The following is a 21,401-nucleotide window of genomic DNA, read 5'->3' as shown; positions in this document are numbered from 1 at the left end:
GGGTCTTGAGGAAGGCCCAACCCCTGCATGCCAGGGAAAAACCCAGCCATGGCTGTGGGAAACCCACACTTTCTCTCTTCCCCCCTGCACTGCCCCCCAAAATCACGGTGACCCCAAAGCAAACAAGGGCAGTGGAGCAGCCCAAACCCTTTCTTGCCTGCACAGCAAAGCAGCTGTTCACAGGTTCTGGAGTCCCACCTCTGCTCCCATCATGGGGCTTTGTTTGTGTCAGGCTGGCTGCCCCAGCCCCAGGCCCAGCCCCAGCCCGGGGCACAGTGGGTGCTGGGGGCTGTTGGCAGGGCCAGGAGCCCACTCCCATTTCGTACCCACCCCAGCCCATGCCCCACCCTGCCAAAAGCAGCTGGGCAGTCACTGAAGAATTACTTGCATCTGCCCCAGCAAAGGGAGAGCCTTTGGTTCCCCGCCACGCTGGGTCATGCCCAGATCTGGCAGAATTTCCCAGGTGGGACTCATCTGCAAATTCCCTGTGGAGTTTGGCTTTGAAGAAGGTGCCAGAATCAAAGTGCACCACCTTCAGCCTCCAGTGGCCAGGCTGAGGAAGAGCTTGTCATCCTTGATGTCATCCTCGCTGTCTCCAGCAGCAGCAGCAGCAGCAGCAGCAGCATCCCCACCCGGTACAGCTTCTCCAGGGGCTCCTTCTCCTTCCCTGGGGGCAGACCAGCCTCTCAGGGCGCTGCCCAGGGCCCCAGCTGTCAGGGAACCGGGACAAGCAAAACCAGCTGGGATGGCGGCCACCAGTGCTGGGCAGAGCAGCTCAGCCCCAGCACAAGGGCTGTGTGTTCCCATCCCATGACCCCGGTGCAGTGACACAGGCAGCACAAAAAGCTCTGGGTTCCTTTGCTTCTCATTGCCAAGGCATATGTGGAGCAGGAACTTACCAGGGCCCTGGATCAAAGTGTGCCTGTGGCTCTCTCCCTTCTTCTATGGCAGAGGAATATCCCACATCCAAGGATCACAGAACAGGTCTTCCAGTGTGGGTCTGTCCAAGGAGTTCACGGATAAACACCACCTGATCAGGTCTTTGCACTCTGGGAAGAGAAAGCAGAAACTGCCGGTCAGCCAGAGAAGGCTCCTGTCTGCTTTGCCCCACTATTCCCACACCCAGGCCATGCTGGATGTGCTCAGAGCTGGGCCTAAACTTTCCCATCAATTCCCTGTTTTGGAGGACAGCAGGACATGTGCCACCTCCTCAGCAGCTGCCAGAGCGGGATGCCCACTAGCCGGCTGCTGGCTCCCAGCACTGGGATTCCCCCCATGCCCAGAGAAGAGGATCCACCTTGAGAGAGCCCTTGTGGCAGCGGGAGCTGGCCCCAGCTGAGGTTCTGGCCCCTTCTGAAAGGGTGCTCCCCGCAGACCATCTGGTGCAGCAGGATGCCCAGGGACCAGACTGTTGCTGCCTCGCCATGGTACCAGCCAAAGTCGTTCCATTCCGGGGGGCTGTAGGACAGTGTTCCTATGGAATACAGATGGAGTTCATCAGGGGGATGCTGCTGCTCCCAGAGCCTGGCCCCAGCATCCCTGGGTGTGCGGGGGCTGCATCAGGGGCACACGGCGTGACCACTGCCCTCTCGCCAGCATCTGGGACTTGTGCACAAAGTTAGGGTTGGAAAAGAAGCCTCTGGTGTTGGAAGAGGGCAGCCCTGGCTAGGCCCGACCATGACATGCAAAGGAAAAACCCACTCCATGCTGGGGAAAAAACATGCCCTTATCCTCCCTGCCTGCATTTCCCCAAAAATATTATGAAGCCAAGGGAAACAGGGCGAGTGAAGCAGCCCAAGCCCTTCCTGTCATCTGCATACCAAAGTGGCTGGGGCAAAGGTTCCGCCCTCCCTCTCTGTTACCCCAACCCACGGGGCTTTTGGTTGGGCTGGCTGCCCCAGCCCAGCCCTAGTCCTGGGCAGAGTGGCTGGCAAAGGCTGCCAGCAGGGCTGGAAGATGGCTGCCCACCCAGCCCTGCTCTAAAGCAACCCAGCTGAAGATTCAGTGCCCTGACTGGCAGCAAAAGGGAGAATCCCCGCTGCCACAGCCAGCTTGGGCTGGGAGATGTTGGGCCATGAGATGTCAGCAGCGGGAGCACAGCCCTCTGCAGGCTCACCTGCAAAGTGAGTGTAGACTGTGTCCTGCAGGTAGGTGCCACAGCCAAAGTCAATGAGTTTGGCCTGCCCGGTGTCCAGGTCAACCAGGATGTTCTCTGGTTTGATGTCGCGGTGCAGGACCCCGCAGCTGGTGCAGTGCCGCACGGCCTCCAGCACCTGGCGGAACAGCTCCCGTGCCACCTCCTCAGGCAGGAACCGCCGTGCCCGAATGAAATGATGCAGGTCCTGACACCGCTCTGGCCGCTCCAGCACCATCACGATGCAGTTGGGGAGCTCGAGCCACTCCAGCAGCTGGACCACACCGGGGAAGCCAGTGGACACCCTGGCCAGCAGCACGATCTCCAGGGGTGCGCTGGTGCCGTCGGGCTGCGGGAGGAGCACGATGCCGTCAGTGGGGCCGATGCCGTGCCAGGCCTGGGGAAGCCCTCAGCCAGCCCGGGATGCTCTGCGCCCTGCGCTGGCCCCACGCCCGCTCTCTCTCGGGGCGTCCTGGTGGCTCCCACCGTGCCGGGCGCCGGCTCATCCCCGGCCGGCAGCCCCGGCTGCTGGCCCCGCTCACTCACCAGCTCGCCCCAGTGCCGGACGCGGTTCCGTGGCACCCTTTTGATGGCCACCTGCAAGCCAAGGGCAGCAGCGGGGTGAGCTCGCCGCCCGCACTGCGAGCCCCATCCTCCGCCCTCCGCCCTCCTCCTCCTCCATCCCCTCCTCCTGCGCCCGCCGCCGGCCCCGCCGCTCACCGGGGCGCCGTCCGAGAGCCTCGTGGCCGCGAAGACTCTGCCGAAGCCGCCGCGCCCCAGCAGCGATCCCAGCCTGTACCGCTCCTGCAGGGCCTCCTGCGCCGTCCCTGCGGGCGGGACGCGGCTGTCAGCGCTCGGCCCGGGGCCAGCAACGGCCCCCGAGCGCCCCTCACCCGCCCCGGGCCGGCCATGCCCAGGCGTTCCATCTTCGGAACGCGGCACGGGAGGCTCGGGGCTGGCGGCCGCGCTGCCGAGCGGCGGAGCTCGGGCCGGGGAAGCCGCAGCGGAGGCGGCGGGAGCGGCCGCGCCGCCTGTGTCCTCCGCGGGCCGCGGGAGGAGCGGGGGCCGGGGCCGGGGCCGGGGCCGGGGCCGGGGCCGGGGCCGGGGGCGGGGCCGGGCTCGGGACTGGACCTTGCGTCGGGTCTGGGGCCGGGCTCGGGCCAGGCGGAGGCAAAGGGCGGCGATGCCGCCCCCGCCCCAGGCACTGATGCCCGCCCAGCAGCGCCACCGCCAGTACGGCCAGAGCCGGGCGGAGGCGAGACCGCGGCGGGACGGCCGGGGCCGGGCACGGGGCAGCCCCGCCCGGGGCCGGGGGCGGGCCGGGGGCATGGCCCGGCCCGGCAGGGGAGAGGGAGGCGGGGAGAGGAGAGGGACGCCGGGCAAGGGACCCCGAGAGAAGGGTGCCCGACAGCGGAAAAGGGAGAGAAAGAGAAAGAGAGAGAGAGAGAAAGACTATTCAAAACTATCTGTTTTGCTGCTGCTGCCGCTACTGCTGCCGCCGCTGCTGCTGCTGCCGCCGCTGCCGCTGCTGCAACTGAAGCACCGGGGCCGTTCGTCCCCGTGTCTGTTCCCCGCTCGCCCCACGAGCCCCACGTTCGAGCCCCGCGCGCCCCGGGGACAGCCCCTCCGTCTGCCCTAAACACTGGAACTTTGCAGCCTTGAGCCCAGATGCAGAGCCCTGACTCCTGCACACTGGCACAGCGATCTCCTTCCTTGCTGCTGTGCATTGTCCTTGCTGAGGGTCAGACACTGGCGGGCCACCTTCCCTTGGGGTAGGATTCCTACCTGACCCAAGCACTGCACTTACACCTCCAGTGTTGCTTTCCTGTGTGGAAAGGAAAACTGTGTGTAGCTCATGGTTTAGAGTGTCTAAAACTTGCCAAGTCACAGATTTTAGAGGTGAGGTGCATTTGGAATGAATGGGATGGAGAAGCAGTGCAACATGGAAAAGAGGAGCATAGAAATAAATAGAGGAAAACATCTTGGATTGTTTCTTTCATTCTCATTTCCCTTCTGGAAAGCTGTTTCAGTTTTCCAGGAATCATCTGCTGTCTGCTCTTCTCAAGAATCTCTCATGGAGAACAAGGTTGAGCCTCTGTCACAAGATTTGCTACCAGCTGCAGCTTCTCTTAGCTTTCCACAGTGCACAGTGTGTGCAGCAGGACTTTTGCAGCAAAGCAGAACAAATGTTAGGAGAACTTTACATGTCCGTTCTTTTCCTGCTGGGCTGGGGAGTTGTGCCACTGGTGAAGTTTTCATTGTGACTGTTTGTGCTGGTTTCAGGCAAATTTTGGGAGGAAACCTCCAAAAGGGGTCAGTCTAGAAAGCAAGTTCCAGCGGCCCCTCCCCCTACTAGCTGAGGAAAAGACTTCCCTCCAGAGCGGGTTTAAACAATTCCAAGAAAAAGGAAAGTCACAGTCCGAGGAACTTCTCTGCCCCAGCTAGCTAAAACCAAATTGCTAGACCTGGGCTGTGAAGGCATCAGGAAATTTCCAAGTCTGGGCACTGGCGGTCCCAGCAAACACCAGATCTGGATGATGCTGATGCCAGAACCTGGAAATATACAAAGTTTGGCTTTCTGTGCCAGCAAATCCCTGGACTTGGGCTGTGCCAGCACCAGGAAGTTTTCAGATCTGGGCGCTGGCGCTGCCAGCAAACACCAGATCTGGGTGGTGTCATTGCCAGTGACAGAAATCTGCCAGATTTGGGCTCTGCTGGCACCAGGAAATTTCCAAATCTGGGCACTGGTGCAGCAATTGCAAGATGTGGGTGGTGCCAGACCCAGTAGCAGGAAGCTGCCACAGGTTTTAGCTTTCTGTGCCAGCAAATTGCTGGACATGGGTGGTGCTGGAACAGAGAAATTTCCAGATCGGGGCACTGGCAGTGCCAGCAAACACCAGTGAAACCTTCTGGTCCTCGTCCGGACCGTTGACTAGTGGTTTCCCTGAGAACCAGCTCTGGCCACTTTACAGACAGAGATGGCTTTCATCTGGTTGTGTGGAAACAGAACTTTACTGAAGGCAAACACAACAAACAGGATGGCATGCACAGTACAGAGAGCGAAGCAGAAAAAAGCCTGGGTCCAGGATCTAGCAGGGATATTTATAGATTTATTTATGGGGAGGGGTTAAGGTGGGATCTGAGAGAAGGATCCAATAGGAAGGAATGATTAAGAATATTACAATTTTGCGGCAAAAAGTAACCAATGGTAGCAAAGAGAACTCAGAACTTTCTAGTAACAATCTGCATAACTGAACAAGAGGATTATGGGCGGGAGCTCCTGCTCACCCTAAAGAGGGTTTTCCCACAGCCTTAAGCCGAGGTCTCCTTCTTTTAAACCAACCCAAACACAGCAGATCTGGGCGCTGCCAAGTTTGGGCTTTCTTTGCCAGAAAATTGCTGCCTTTGGGTTTTGCTGGCATCGGGAAATTGCCAGATGTGGGCACTGGCAGTGCCAGTGCACACCAGATCTGGGTGGGGAATGTGCTGGCACCGGGAAATTGCCAAATGCGAACCTTCTCTGCCAGCAAATTGCTGGAATTATGCTGTGCAGGCATCTGAAAAATTCCGGATCTGGGCACTGGCGGTGTCAGCAAACATGAGATTGGGTTGCTTTAAATACCTTTTAAATCCAGGTATTTGCTTGATTTAGGCTTTCTTTGCCAGCAAATTGCTGGAATTGGGCTATGCCAGCACCAGGAAATTGCCATGTTTGGACACTGGCAGTGCTGGAAAACACCAGATCTGGGTGGTGCCAGCCCCAGGTATTTGCCAGGTTTTGGATTTCTGTGCCAGCGAATTGCTGCACTTGGGCTTTGCCAGCACTGGGAAATTTCTGCATCTGGGCAATGGCAGTGCTGGGAAACTCCAGGTCTGGGCAGCAACAGAGCCAGCAGTGGAAAATTGCCAGATTTTGGGGGTTTTTGCCTGCAAATTGCTGCACTTGGGCTGCACCAGCACCAGGAAATTTCTGGATCTGGGCACTGGCAGTTCCGGGCAACACCAGTTTGTGAGAGCTGAAATGAGGGATGTGGGACTCCAGGCGGCTCTTCAAAGTGCAGTTTATTGTATCCAAGGTGATACAGCAGTCCAGAGTCATGGGTGACAGAGCTGTGCTACAGCTGTCAGCTCCAGCTGCAGGCCTGGAGACCCTTAGTTTAGGTTACAAATGCATTATATACTTTTCTTTGATGAGCATCTTCACAAAATAGAACCAATCTATACCTTAACTTTTACCTATAGCCAATCATAACTACTATCATTACCATATTCATGTTACTGTTCTCCAATCACTAAAAGTTAGTACATTAAAGTTTAAGCTAAAAGTTGTTTTCCAGTTTTCTTGCAGTGGAAAATTCTGAGACCTTTTTTCCTACTTGCAAAATTTGCTGACTTGTTTGCCTGTGCTATCTTTCTGCTTGGTAAAATCTTCTTGTTTGAGGTGGGCTTATCCTTTGCTCTAAGTCATAAAAACCCCTTCTAACTAACATACACTTTGCCTTCTTAGCTATCCAAAAAGACTGGCTCATCAATTCTTTTCTTTTATATCAAAACTTGCTTTCATTTATATTCGTCTTCAGACATTACATTCAAAAATCTTTCAGCCAAGCATACATATCTGTGAGACTTTCTTGTCAAACTGCATCCCTGTATAATGGTCAAGTGCTTGAGGCCAGGAGCACCTGGACAATGGGAACAGTTCTTTCCTATAGGAAGGAAATCACAGAACTCCAGGGTTTTGAAGGCACATGAGAAGCAGTCCCCAGAGGCCAAGGCAAGCCAGACCTGTCTGTCCTTGCAGCTTTTGTCTGAAAGCAACCCTTGGATATATGGGGAGTTTTGGGGTGGAATTCCATTTCAGCCATGGGTTCCTGGACAGGAATGACAGTTCTCCATAGAGGGGCAAGGGCCCCTCACAGCTGCTCATGGTCCCTCACAGCCCCACATGGCCCCTCACAGCCCCTCACGGCCCCTCACAACCCCTTGTGAGATGCAAAGCTGTGTTTCGTGGTACAAACAGGCAACGTGTGTACTTGTGAATGAGAAATGTGTGGATACCTACAATGGGATAGTTGTGAATTCTAGTAATAACTGAGGAAAATAAAGCTATGAAAAAGACTTTTGAACCTATCTTTTGTTTGCAAATTAACCCTAGTTGATTTAGGAGCATTTGAATTAAAGTGTTATAGATGTTGCTTTTTGCTTGCATTTAATCCATAAAGAGTTCTGCAATAATAACCTTTTGAAGTATAATTTTAGAATATTACTTGTATCCTTGAAACTGTAGCTTTGGAATATATATAAAGGAAATATGCTTATCTCACGCCTTATTGAAACAGAGAAAAACAGCTTGAAAAAGGAAGATGAACATCACTTCAAGGGTTTATGGTTTCGACCAAAGGGAAGCTGGACATCACTGTTATGAGATTTGGAGTCTCTGCAATTAAAAGTTGGACCCATATTTGGGGAGCTGGACTCCACCAGATGGAATTAGTCTTTCTTCTTTTGGAAACTGGACCGTCACCATCTGGGGATACTCCTTTGAGATACATCCTGAGAAATTAAAATCACAATAGTTTATAGAATTGTGATGTAATAATTTGGAATAAAAATTGCTGATGAGTAAAAGATTGGAAATAGAAACTGCTGAAAAAAACTGATGGGTACCCCTGTAAATACCTGTAACCATCAATTATCGGTATGCAGTTGGAGGGAAAACTTCCCCCACTGTACCTGGCGCTGTATTGCTCATACTTTACCATATTAAATAATAAATCGATTGCTGCTTGAATATTGGACTAGTCAAGCTTCTGATTCATAACACCCTCACGGCCCCTCACAGCCCCTCCTGGCCCCTTACAGGCCCAGTCCTGGGGCTCCTCCCAGAGGAGGGGTCGGGCCCTGCTTGTTCCCCTTTCATTTCAGTCCCTTCATTACAGCAACAAGCAAAGAAAGCTGAAATGGAGCGTTTCCCCAGCATTTCCCTCGGGGTTAACTGCGGGCTGAAGCTCTGTGCTGGCGCTGGCTCCAGCGCCACCATCCCTGCAGCCGCCAGGCCTTTGCTGTCCCCCCGTGTCCGTTCCCTGTGCCCGAGTCCCGCCCGGCTCTGGCAGCAGCAGCAGCCGCAGCGCAGGGGGCGCCGGCCCGGCCCAGCCGGGGCTCTCGGCCAGGAGCAGCAGCAGCGCCGGCCCCTTCCCGCCTGCTCCTGCCTCGGCTTCCAAGGGCTTTTAACAGCTCAATTCTGGAGCAGAGCAACCAGCACCTACACACAGCCCTGACTGCTCAGGGCCCGCCTGTGCTGCCCTGAGCCAGCCCTCAGAGGAAGAAAGGATCGGGCTCCAGCGCTGTTTTCAACGCTCTTTTACTCACCCTGAGCTGACAGCAGGAGGCTGCTGGTGCCCTTTGCCTTGGCAATTGGAGATCACGGTTGCTCTTGGCCCTCTTCTGCTTGCCACCTGAATTTTATCAGTACAACTGCACTTGCCTCTTTCAATCACTGCTGCCCACTGTGCTTTTGTGATGGTGAACTCAGTGTTTTTGTCACAGGCATCATGATTAGCAGAGACTGAAATGCTCACAAGTCCTTGAGCACCAAGTCGAGGGGAATGAAAGCATCACAGACCACTTTTGCAGCACTCAAACACAGCCCTGCTGCTGGTGCTGTTGAAATAGAATCACCCTACAGAGACCATCACAGAAATTGCCTCTGGAGTGGCAAATCAAATGAAAAAATCCACCAGGAGAACGAAAATACTGAAGTTGGCTGCCTTCATTGCTTCCTCAGAGCAGCAGAAAATGGAGATGCCCAGAGGTATTTTGCACTGCTGCTGATCCCAGTTGGAGACCTGCCCTCTGCAGAGTCCCAGCGGGAACCTGAGCCCAGCCCGGGGAGCTCCCAGAGTGTCCTGGAGATTCTTTCTGCATTCGATCAGGCTTGCATTCCCCAGCAAGTCCCCAACAAAGCCTCCTGTTTTCTTGGGTTAGAACAGGCACAATGAAAAACTCAGCAATGGCACAACTGCCCAGCCCACAAGGAAAAGAAAGGACAAGTTGTCAAGGAATCCAAACATTTGTCTTGCTTTGCTGCAGAAGTCATGCTGCTCACTGTGTGGAAAGAAAAGAGAAGCTGCAGTTGGGGGCACATCTTGTGACAGAAGCTGCAGCTCGTTCTCCAGGAAAGGTTCTTGAAAAGGGCAGACAGGAGTGTGGAGAAGATTCCTGGGGAAGTGAAACAGCTTTCCACAGGTGAAATGAAAATGGAAAGTGTTATGTTTGTCCAATTATCTCATCATAAAAAAACCCAATAGTATTAAAAGTAGTAGCAATTTTAATTGAATAGTTAAAATAAAAAAAATATAAAATTGGATACAATATAATTTGATTAAAATAAGAGATAATTTGGTTCCAATAATAGCGCATAAGCAAACGATAACCGCGGGGTATGGAGGGCAGGGTTCTGGGACTCTTGCCACCTCACATACAAGCTTGCCAAGTGAAAATCACCCCTTATATGCCATGTGTCAATACCATCTCTTCTCATTTTCGGTTCATCATATCTCTATCTCCGCCCTCATTACCACCCTTATCACGCATGCGCCACCACTTGGTTTGGTGTTCACTCAAGTCTTTGGGGGTCATTTTGGATGAAGACCTCTCCTCTTCCTCTTTGTCTTTTAATTCACCTTTGGGTTACACATGCGCATCAAGCCAGTACAATGTAAGCCAAGACTAACGTATCACTGCATCTACATATCAAGGCAATAAATCCCTTATAATTAGCATTTTCTGGTACCCAACCAGGTTCTTGGTCATTTTCAGCAACTGTATCTTCAGCTTGTTTCCTGTGGTCCTTGAGAACATCTGCTGGGAAGGGGAGGGGGGGGGTGGAGCCCCTCCTCTCCCTCTCTTCTTTAGCATTTAACTATTTTATTATTCTCAAATATTAATTACTGTATCATTATTGATTACTGTTTCAATCTTTATCAGCACGAATCATACCTATTTATCACAAATCTCTCATTTCTCTTTTTGATCATTATGATTGGTGCTACATTTACAAAGCTGTGCCCTGATGTCTTCTATATTTTTCAGAATTTTGGTTTTCTTGTTGTCCCTTTTCAGCTTCAAACTTTTCTAGCATTTCTATTACTGCTTCTAGTCTTTCACACTTTCAAGTTTAGTTAGCATGTCCTGGTCTATGTCCATCTTTTTAAGTCCTTTTTGTCTTTAACAGGGGTTGATTTAGCTTTTAATACTATTATAGATCTTGGTTTTACTTTTTGTGCTGATTCTGAATCTAGAGACATTGTTGAAATTTGCATCTTTTGAATCACTGAGTGAATTAGCCTAATAAAATACAAAATCATACAAGGCAGAAACATAAGTCCTAGAATTGAGCATAACAACATGAACTCTAACATTTTCCTCCAAACACTTCTAAAGAGGTTACCCCACCAATCTGTTTTCAAGATTGAATTCCACTTTTGTACCGGCACATGAGCTACTCTTTTAATCTTTTTTGCAAGTTCTGTGATAGCTTCTCCATAATTATCAATTTCTACATAGCACTCAGATTCATTAAATCTCCTACAAACTCCTCCTTTTTTGCTAACAGATAGTCTGGGGTGATCCTGTTTTGGTACACAAACACCCACATTCGTGTATATTGCCTGGCCAACATTTTTAAAGCATCGGAGGTGCGATTTGACACCACCTCTACTACTGCTTGGAGCCTTATTAATCGATTCAACAGATAAACTGGGGTCCTATATCTCCATGACCCATCCTGAGCTCATGTTGCTGGGTCATAATATGCTATAATTCGTTCTGCAGGCTATTTGTCCTCCCCCCAGTTTTGATTCCCTCCTGCTGTTGGAAAATTTAAATTCAAATCTCCTTTATTCCACTGCAGGGTTTCATACAGTGGAGTTCCTAGCACATTGCTCCTAGACCTCAGTAAAACAAAGAAGGAGGGTTGTATTACTCCCAAAGTACAAGTTCCTCCCCATTTTTGAGATAACTCACTGTATGCCCGTTGCCCACAAATTTAATATATCCCATCTGGGGCTTTCCATTTCTTATCAGTTTTCTCCGGTTGTTCCCAATCAGACCTCAGGCCGTTGATGGACTGGTAGGGGTTAGCTCCAGGACTTCTGTACCAGCATACATTAATCTGTTCATCTTATTCACAATTTATTTCTTTTATTGGTCCCCAATATCCAATGGGGTTTTCAGGTCGCCAAATTTTTGAATGATTATCCATATTAACCACCAACGTGGATTTACAAGGAGTATGCCCTACTATTTTATTAAATTTCCTTCCTTCTCAAGTTATACAAATGGTTCCAATTACTTGATGGCTTAAAATCCATCCTTCAGGTCTCTTCAATGTTCCAGAAATTTGGGTGTGGTTCTACTTTAAAAATTGCTCTGGAGCTAAGCTCTCACTTTTCTACGGCCATCTTTTAGCCATTTTTTAGACCTCTACAAATCTCACATTTGGATAATTCCAATTCTGTAGCAATCCTTTGCATCAATCCTACAAACCGATTCTTATTCAAGGCTGGCAAATTCCAATCTTTGAAGTACTGTTTTAGCTGTTCATACAATTCAGCTAATTCTGTTGACTCTTTTCTCTTGTTCTTTCTTCTATTCCCCTTTGTTTCTTTTTTTTTCTTTTATTTTCTTTTTCAATTTTTCTTTTAGTGCCCGGCCTCTTATACTTGGATCATCTTTATTATGATTTCTTTCAAAACAAAAAAACCTTTCATATTGAGGGCCAATCTGATTACTAGGGGGATAAGGAGCTCGTCCATTATATCCCAATTTTTTTTCTACCCAATACATCTTTCCTTCCTTAATACAAACATCTATAACACTGCTGCGATTGTAGCAGGCAGAACTAGCATATGGGTGTGTTACAAACACAGATTCCACCTTGTCCTTAATCCACACAGGTTGATTACAATAGCCACAAATGTTGAAATTGCTGGGACTTGGTTTTTGCCTTGTTTGCTTTTTCATTGCTGAAACTCTGTCCAGTGTGGCTTTCTGGCTTTGGCCAACTGCCCAGGGTACCAGAATGATCACAGTGAAAATAATCCTCAGGAAATCTACCATTTTACCTTTCTCAAGGCCCCTTGGGTTGCAGCCAAGGGCCGAGATGCCAGTCTTCTTGGTAGCAAAGGTAATATCCCGGCATCTAGTCACCGGTGCTTTTAGTATTTTTGGTACCCATAGCCCCACAGAGTTTGCTTGTCTCTTTTTAAATGCCGTTTCCCAGTTCTAGCTGGTTAAGAAGCAATAATTAAAATAAAAAGAACAGGGAAAAGATTAGGCCGGAATACCATAAACCTGTATTTTCCAAAATTTCAGGGATGTGCCAACTACAAGAAAATTTTTCTAATTATTTTGTGCTTCAGGGGCGGGGAGTGCATTAAGTCACCATCTCCAATAGGCACACTCGCGGCGCCAATGTGCCCCTGGAATGCGCCTATGATGTGGTGTATAGACTTCTTCTCCGCCACAACTATCAATTTTGAGACGCTGGTCTATAATATTATGAGTTGCTCGTTCTCTTATTTGTGCTATAGCAAATATAGCAAGAACCAATTGATCTAAGTTTTCTATTAATCTAATTGCTGCTGGAAGGGTCTCATCTCCCAGTCGCAAAGGTATCCCAAAAAAAATTATTAACAATACGTTCTATAGTTAGCTGGCTAAATACATAATCATAGCAAAGCAAGCAAATAAATTGTCTCTTCTTTTCTTCTCTCTTACTTTCCACCATGAGTTAAAGCAAAGTGTGCAAACAATACATATTCAGGGATGACACCTTAAACCATGTTTACTGCACTCCCAATGTTTTACTTGTCTCTGCTCTCTTTCAACAACAGCTGTTATCAATCGCAGTTTCTGGAATTGCAGTTCTGTAATCAATTCTAATAATGTTGCTGGTGCATGACCCTGAAGGAGATCTTCAATCTTTTTAGGCCGTTCCCACTGATTCAGAAAGTCTTTTATTCTTTTTCCACCGGCGTTCTTCTGCCTCCGAGCTCAAGGGAATTGCGGTTAGCAGCCATCCAGGATGCCTAGTTCATTCTTAATAAATCAGGGTTAATATAAATCAACTTAAATCCCACCATATTATCACATTCTTGGAATTTCATGTTCCAACAATATTTTAGCTACAGTTTGAACTGTAGCCCGAGCTGCTGGAAATGCTTTAACCCACTGAGTTAATTCATCTATTATAACTAACAAATATTTCCACCGACCCACTTTAGGCAATTCTATAAAATCAACCTAGATCTTTTCAAATAGCTTGTAGGCTCTTTTGCATCCTCCCGAGGGAGGGGTTTTTAACACTTCCTTTTTTACTTTTTGACAGGTGAGACACCCCTGGGTAATTTGCTTTCCAATTTCAAATATCCTTATACACCCATAAAATTTTAAAAAGTGATCAGAAAAGGCTCTTGTTCCCCAGTGTGTCTGTCTATGCAAGTTATCTAAGATCTAATGTGCCACTGGTTTTGGCATCATAATCCTGCCATCAAGAAAAACTCACTTTCCCTCCTTAAATGTTGCTCCTAATTTCTTTATAGTTGCCAGTTCTGCTAGTGGAAGGGAAAGTGTCTCCTGCTGAATTTCTATTTTTTGTAAGATCATTATTTCAGTATCTCTTTTTCTTAAGGTCACTCTTTTTGCTTCTTCATCAGCCAAATTATTTCTCTGATCCTAATATCCCTCCCTCTCTGGTGTTCCTTTACATGAACTACTGCTATTTTCTTTGAGCCTTTTAAAGCTTCAAGTATCTGAATTATCAATTCCCCGTGTACTAACCCTTTCCCTTGAGTGCTTATAAGTCCCCTTTCTTTCCAAATTTTTCTAAAAGTATGTACTACGCTAAAAGCATATTTGGAGTCTGTATAAATAGTCCCTTCTTGCCCTTTTAGTATTAATAATGCACAGAGTAATGCATACAATTCACAGGCTTGTGCTGACCAGGAGGGACTAAGGGGACCAGACTCCTTTACCCTAAACTTTTTCCCACTTCACCTGAATGCCAACCCGTGTCATTAATTTCTAGATTATCTTCTTCAGTTAAAGAATAAATTTTAAGTTTTCCTTCACAGGGTTTTATCTGTAAATTTAAGGCTATTATTAGATCTCTGCCTAACAAATTATTCTTGGCCTCTGATATCAACAATAAATCATTTACTCCAAATTTGTCATCTGTTTTAATTTGCACTCCTTTTATTACAGGAACAGGGAAAGCTTCTCTCGTAATTCCGATTACTGAAACTCGCTCACGACTTATCTCACATCCCTGGGGTAAATTTGTCACTGTCGACTGAGAAACTCCTATATTTACTGAAAATATAACTTATCAAGGGCTCTTCTGGTGGCGTTTCTGTCCCCTTCATTAAACAGAGCCTCTGACCTCCCTGAAAAGTTTCCTCATCGTGCTGTTTTTTCCCACAACTTTTTTTGTAGGTGCTCCTTTTTATAATAGTAAAAACAGGTGGGTCCTGCACCCTTCAAGGCAGGGCAAGAATTTCGTAAGTGCCCTTTCTTGTGGCGGGAAAAAGCACACAGGTCCCGTGTTCTTAAAAATAGATCCTGACATCTGCAGTTTGTTTTTCCCTGCAGATTTTTTTTCTTTTTTTTCTTTTTTTTCTTTTTTTCTGTATTCAAAGCTGCCTGCATTTCTCTAACTGCCACCACCAAAATTCTGGCATCTGCTTTCTGCTTTTCCTCATCTCTGTTCACACACACCCTTTGTGCTTCTCTCAGTAACTCCTGAAGTCCCCTGTCCTGCCAGTCTTCTAATTTTTCCAGCTTCTTCCTGATGCCGCCCCTCAGGACTCCAAAAGGCAGCATACTTACTCTCTTCCTGATTAACAGGGTCTTTTGAACTCACATACATATTTAGAGCCTGGCAAATCCAATCCTCAAATGATCTGAACTTGGGCCAATATAAATTATCTTTCTGGATCATTTCTTTTGTCCATTTAAACATGTAATACTTAACTATTTTCTGTTTACTTTTTCTCTTTTGGGATTCTCATTCATCCCACAACCGTATCATCATCCCCAATGGGCTGTCCTGAGGAATGCTGCCCCCCCGAGAACCCCCCTCACGGTTCCCAGATACCTCAAACCACTGCGAATTTTTCCTACAATTCGCAGCCCCTGGGTCAAGGAACTTACTTTTTCCCTGACCCATTTCTGGCGGCAACAAACTAAGAAATTCCCAGTACCAGGAGAGTCTTAGTTTCCCACACTCACCTCATGACTCAACTTCCTCACTTACTACTCTGCCACACTGCCTTTTTAATCTACCTGTTCCACTCCTATCTCTCCCTCTGCAATCTACTTGTTCCACTCCTATCTCTTCCTCTTTCTCAATCTATTAGCCCCGTCCTCTCACCATCTAATCACATACTAAATTGCCTGCTACCAACCCATCCAAAGAAATTGAACCTCTTCATTCACTCTCTCAGTCTCCCCACTGAGTCAATCCCTCCTGCCCAAGGACCTTCCCACAGGTGCCTGGACCAGGGATCCCCTCCTTCCCCCTGGGTCAAACCCTCCCGGGGTCCCCACTCATTCACTTTTCTTTCACTTCCCTCCTTTTTCGGCTGGTCTCCTCGCGGAGAACGTGAAAACGCGGTACTGGGAGGTCCCACTCGCTTCGGGGGTCCGGGACTGCCCAGCCCCCATCTCAGACACTCCACACACACTCACACATGCATACAGCCGCCCCCCGACCCAAAACCTCATGATACTCACAGCCTCCTTTTCTCACAAGGGTCTTCGTGCACAAAGCAGTTTTCTATGGGTACTCTCTCTCCTACAAGCCGGCACTCTGATGGGAGCCTCTCTTGCGCGCTCTTAAAAACTAATTTGCTTATGCATTATTGTAAAAAAGACTCTCTTTTCCCAAGGGAGAGTGGTCTAGCCTTGGGACCACTTAAAAGTCTGGTGGGGAGCTCCTTCCCAGAAGCTATCCACCTCCCCGGATTTAAAAGAGTCCCGGGTATCGGCACCAAAATTGTTACATTTGCTCAATTATCCCATCATAAAAAAGCCAAACAATATTAAAAGTAGTAACAATTTTAATTGAATAGTTAAAATAAAAAAAATTAAAATTTGATACAATATAATTTGATTAAAATAAGAGATAATTTGGTTCCAATAATAGCGCATAAACAAACGATAACCGCGGGGTACAGAGGGCAGAGTTCTGGGACTCTTGCCACCTCACGTACAAGCTTGCCAAATGAAAATCACCCCTTATATGTCATGTGTCAATACCATCTCTTCTCATTTTCGGTTCATCGTATCTCTATCTCTGCCCTCATTACCACCCTTATCACGCATGCGCCACCACTCGGTTTGGTGTTCACACAAGTCTTTGGAGGTCGTTTTGGATGAAGACCTCTCTTCTTCCTCTTTGTCTTTTAATTCACCTTTGGGTTACACATGCGCATCAAGCCAGTACAATGTAAGCCAAGACTAACGTATCACTGCATCTACATATCAAGGCAATAAATCCCTTATAATTAGCATTTTCTGGTACCCAACCAGGTTCTTGGTCATTTTTAGCAACTGTATCTTCAGCTTGTTTCCTGTGGTCCTTGAGAACATCTGCTGGGAAGGGGGGGTGTAGTAAACCCGTCAGCTTTAGCCAGGGCCCCTTGGAGAATACAAAGCTGACACAGCGGCAAAGAAGTTTCCTGTCTCCAGGGACATCCGCCTTGTACCTTATCCCTATAGCCATGTAAGGCAATATGTTGTTAACCCTACTATTGGTCACTTATGGTCACTCTAACACCTTTGCCATTGGTCAGAATTGGATCCGGGCCAAGGGTATAAAAGTAGCATACTGTACCCCTACTAACTCGGAAGAAGAAGAGCTGAGACCCTTCACGAACCCCTCCAATAAATCCATACTCGTGGAACAGCTGGCGTCTTCTTCTCTCTCTACTGTCTGCTGGAGCCTTAGGCCAAGGGAAAAGCTACCTAGCAAGCAATGCTGAAATCACAAGAGCTGCCTAATCACTAAGAGCTGAATATTCCCTGCTTGCTAGGGCTGTCCTGCGGCCTTGGCCTGAGAGCGAGCTGGCTTCTGGCACCCAGTCCCCTAGGAGACTGAGCTCTGGAGCTGTAATAGCTTGCCTAGGATAAGACCAAGCAAGGCTCATTTTGGGGGGGGTGGAGTCCCTCCTCTCCCTCTCCTCCTTGGCATCACGACTTTTAACTATTTTATTATTCTCAAATATTAATTACTGTATCGTTATTGATTACTGTTTCAATCTTTATCAGCACAAATCATACCTATTTATCACAGTAATATATCTTGCTAATTCTGCACTTGGAGGAATTACTCAGGTCTGCAGTCTTTATTACACACCCTGTTCTAAAAGACTTTTATGCTATTTTCCCTCTCTCTGTGTTTTCACACTTGTTCAACAAGGTTTTCTTTCTAAGAATATTAATCACAATATCCCAAAGGATTAAAAAATGCTTAGGTAATTTTTCCCTAAGTATTTACTGAAGAAAAATAGTAATAAAAAAACTGTATACATGCTAGATATAAAATACAAACAGAAATAAACTTGAGAGTTCTCCCAAAAAACTTAAGAAAAAAACCCCATGTATTCTATAAAATCCAGAGTATTCATCTACAGCATACAAAAACGGGCATGTTCTAGAAGAGAAAATTTGTGCAACAGTTCTGCACAGAATTCTATGCTTTCAAGCTGTTTGCCCTTCAGGGGCAGTGCCATTCTCTGAACTGTAATGCTCTGAGCATGTTCTGCTCACCATGGCAGCTTTCTGCTCTGCCCTGGTACATATCATCCTCCCAGCAAAGGGGCAGTGCAGCCACCACAACTCGCAGCACCTTCCCACAGAGCAAGAACCTGAAGGACAGAGATGGCTTTCACCAGCTGCTGCGGGTTCTAATAGTTTGCCACCTCTCAGCTGCCGAAAGCCTGAATTTCTGTGTTGCAGTGCGTTAGTTTATTGAGTCAAATGTTCTGTTATATAGTGGTATGTTCAAGTGCTCCCCGAGTTATTACAGTTAGTTTCTCCCCTATGTTATGCCCTCCTACCCAAGTGTCCCTCGAGGAATCCCCTCCCTCCTCACCAGATTTTTCCCTGTCTGTCAAGACAACCCGGCCCCTTTGCCCCATCCATCAGCCCAAACCCTACACTTTGTTCCAGAAAGTTCCCTGTCCCTCACCCTAAGATCCAATCCCTATGCCAACGCTCTCTCCTCCCCTTGTTCTGATTTGTTGTAGCCCTCAAAACCACACCCCAAGAGTCGCTTATTGGTTACTGTATGGTGTCCACTCCCTGTTTTGAAAGATTTTAAAAATCCGGTCACAGGGATGTTGGGGGTTTTTTAAACATCTGTTCCCTTTGGGAATTCTTGCCTGCACGACCTTCCCCCCGCCTCTCCTGATGAATTTGCTGCACTTTACACCGCAGAAGAGCCTCCTCTGCTTCCTTCACTCGGTCCTCCAGGGTCTCTACTGCTCGGCATTTGGCCTAGAGGTTCTGGCTCAGGCAAAACCCTATCCTAGCCAATTCCCCCCTCTTGCCATTGTCTCTGGAGCATGACAGAGCTAGCCAGGGCTGCGGAGGGCAGTGACAGTGACCCATGGCCTGGCATGTCACAGCCCCCAGAGCCACACCTGCCAGGCCACAAGCCCCAGCCCTGGTGCCCACTGCCGGCCTCAGGGGCTCCTGGGCATCCTCACCCTGAGTGCAAAGGCAGCCTCAGGAGCCCCCAGGGCGCTCTGGATCCAGGCTGCAGACACCCTAAAGCCAGCACTGAAAGGGACATGGATGGGGACTGCAGCTGGATCTTGCAGTGCTCACCAGTTCTGACTGCTCTCTAAGTGAACCCAAACCTCATTGGCAGCACCTTGAGCACATTGACCCTGCTCGCCCCTCCTGGAACGTGGTGTTCCCACATCCTGCACCAGCCCTTTGCAGGGAGTGACCAGCTCCCAGCTGCTCTGCTACCCTGGCCTTACTTTCTGTTTGCCGGCAATGAACTTAACAGATACACTCCTGAGAAACCTAGCACAACATTTGCTTCTCAGGAGTTCTTTGGCAAAAAGACTCCACTAATCCCTAGTTTTTGCACAGAGAAGGAGGTCCTGACAAAGCATGAGGCAGAGGCAGGGCTCTGGCATATGAATTCCTGAGCCTCAGGATTCCACTCATTGTCGTTCTAGCTGCTTTGCTGATATTTTAGAGCCAGTTCTGGACAAGGGCTGCTGCTGACAGGATAGGAAAACGTGGAGAAAAAAAGGTGCAGGAGACAACAAAAAAAAAAAACCAAGGGGGAAAACCCTTAGAAATACAGAGCACAACAGAAGTCCTTGGAGATGGTTCAATAGAAAATGCCAGCAGCAGTGAGCAGAGCCCGAGCTTGCTCACTGCTACCCCAGGGGCTCCTCAGTCCCCTGCTGGTTTGTGTCTGATGCAGCCCTGCCTGGAAAGGGCTCCAGGCTCTGGTGTTCCCAGCTTGCTCCAGGCTACATTCTTAGCAGCACTGAAAGAAGAGGTGAAACAAAGAGCCATTTTCTGTGCTGCCTGCAAACTCTTCTCCTTCAGTTCCACTGCCAGAGATCATCCCTCTGTCAGCTTGGCACTGTGCCTGCTACATCCTTGTCCCTGTCCCTCGCATCAGCTCCTGCACATCATCAGCACTCGCTGCCCCACAGAACAGAGAGAGCTGTGTCAGAAAAGCAAGGAGTGCATTTTCTTGGCCTTTCTAACAGACACAAGAAGCATGAGTCCAAATAACTTTGTTGTTTGTTCCTGCCCTCGTTTTCGATAAGTCTTTTCTGCTTTAATGCAAAATCCTCTTTTCATACATGGATGGAATGATCTGGAATTGGCAGTTGCTTCAGGCTGTCAGGCACCATGGGAGTTTTCTCTTGTCTCGGATGAGGATTTGGTGAATTTTCCATTTGTCACTTGGTGTTGTCACCATGGGCTGAGCTCAGCGGCCGACTCTGCTGTCCCCAGGGGATGCATTGGGACGCAAAGCCCCTCAGGGCTGGAATTCGGGGTTGGGTGGGCTCGGAGCGCCCAGAGCCTGGGCCCGTGAGGAGCTGCTGCTGGCGCTGGCTGTGCTCAGCCCGCTGTGCCGAGCAGCCACGGCCATGGAGACACAGGCGGGAGCTGTGGCCGAGGCCGGCAGGCGGCCCGGGCCGGCTCGCAGCTGCGAGGACGCCAGCAGCCTGTGCCCTGAGGCCAAGGCCATGGTGGGCGGTTTGCGGGCAGGGCTTTTCCGAGCCGGCCGCAATGTGCTGCCTCCCGTGTGGGCCCGGCTGCGGCAGAGGCAGGCGGGAGCGCGGCGGGGCCGGCAGCGGCGGGCAGAGGCCGCAGAGAGCAGCAGCCCGGCCGGGCCCGCTGCGGAGCGGCAGGGAGCTGCCGGGCAGCCCTCGGCCGTGTCTGTGCGCACAGGGCAGGAGCAGAGCCCGCAGCAGAGGCAGGAGCCGCGGCAGGAGCCGGCCATCGCAGCAGCTCGCCGTGCCCGGGGCCGCAGCCGCAGCTCTCCCCTGCCGGCCACAGCAGCGGCCGCTCGCCTCCGAGGCTCCGGCGCTTCCCGAAGACGAGGGGCCCGGCCCCCAGCACGCCCTGGAGCCCCGCAGCGAGAGGAGCCGCCGGCGCCGCAAAGGGCAGCGCAGAGGGCGCAGGTTGAGGAGGAGGACATGAGGCTCGCTCTGCGCCGCGCTGGGGCAGCTCTGCCCTGTCAGCCTTTGCCTTGAGCCCTTTGCTTCTTTTCCATGAGCCCTGATCCCCGTCCTTGGCCAAGGGCCCTAGCAGCCCTTTCCAGGGCTGCAGGAAAAGCTGCCTCAGTCACAGAATCACAGAATCCCTGGCTTGGAAGACAGACACTTTCAAGATGATCGAGTCCAATCTGTGGCCTAATACCTCAACTAAAGCACGGCACCGAGTGCCACTTCCAGTCTTCTTTCAAAGGCTTGCAGGGATGGTGAGTCCACCAGCTCCCTGGAGGGGTCTGTCCCAGGAAGAACCAAGATAACACTGGGGCCTTCTACCCCCTGGCGCTTGGAGCTCTGGAAGTTTGTCTTTCTGCTTAGGCAAAGGCCATGGAAAAGGACTGGGAAAAGTAGTCACTAATCGAGTAGCCTACAGAGCTCTAAATTGATGTGCAGGGAATACAGAAAAGACAGAAGAGAAAAAAGGCAAAACTCAAATGCCATCAGGAAAG

At 49.5% G+C, this 21,401-nt stretch overlaps 1 protein-coding gene across 1 annotated transcript; it reads right to left on the bottom strand.

The window, feature by feature from the left end:
• Positions 1-1,361: 1,361 nt before the first annotated feature.
• On the bottom strand, positions 1,362-2,459 carry LOC128948592 (serine/threonine-protein kinase pim-1-like; the record flags this gene model as incomplete). Its single annotated transcript, XM_054293363.1, has 2 exons — positions 1,362-1,474; positions 2,117-2,459. Coding segments are annotated over 2 exons (456 nt in total), but the record flags the coding sequence as incomplete, so codon positions are not given.
• Positions 2,460-21,401: the final 18,942 nt, after the last annotated feature.

The sequence above is a fragment of the Melozone crissalis genome, unplaced genomic scaffold, assembly GCF_028551555.1.
Source record: "Melozone crissalis strain CALT ecotype California unplaced genomic scaffold, PUWL_Pcris_2 ptg000139l_1, whole genome shotgun sequence".
In the NCBI taxonomy this organism is placed as follows: Eukaryota; Metazoa; Chordata; class Aves; order Passeriformes; family Passerellidae; genus Melozone; species Melozone crissalis.
Note: the sequence above shows the minus strand (reverse complement) of the source record. Positions and strands in the feature narration are given on the sequence as shown.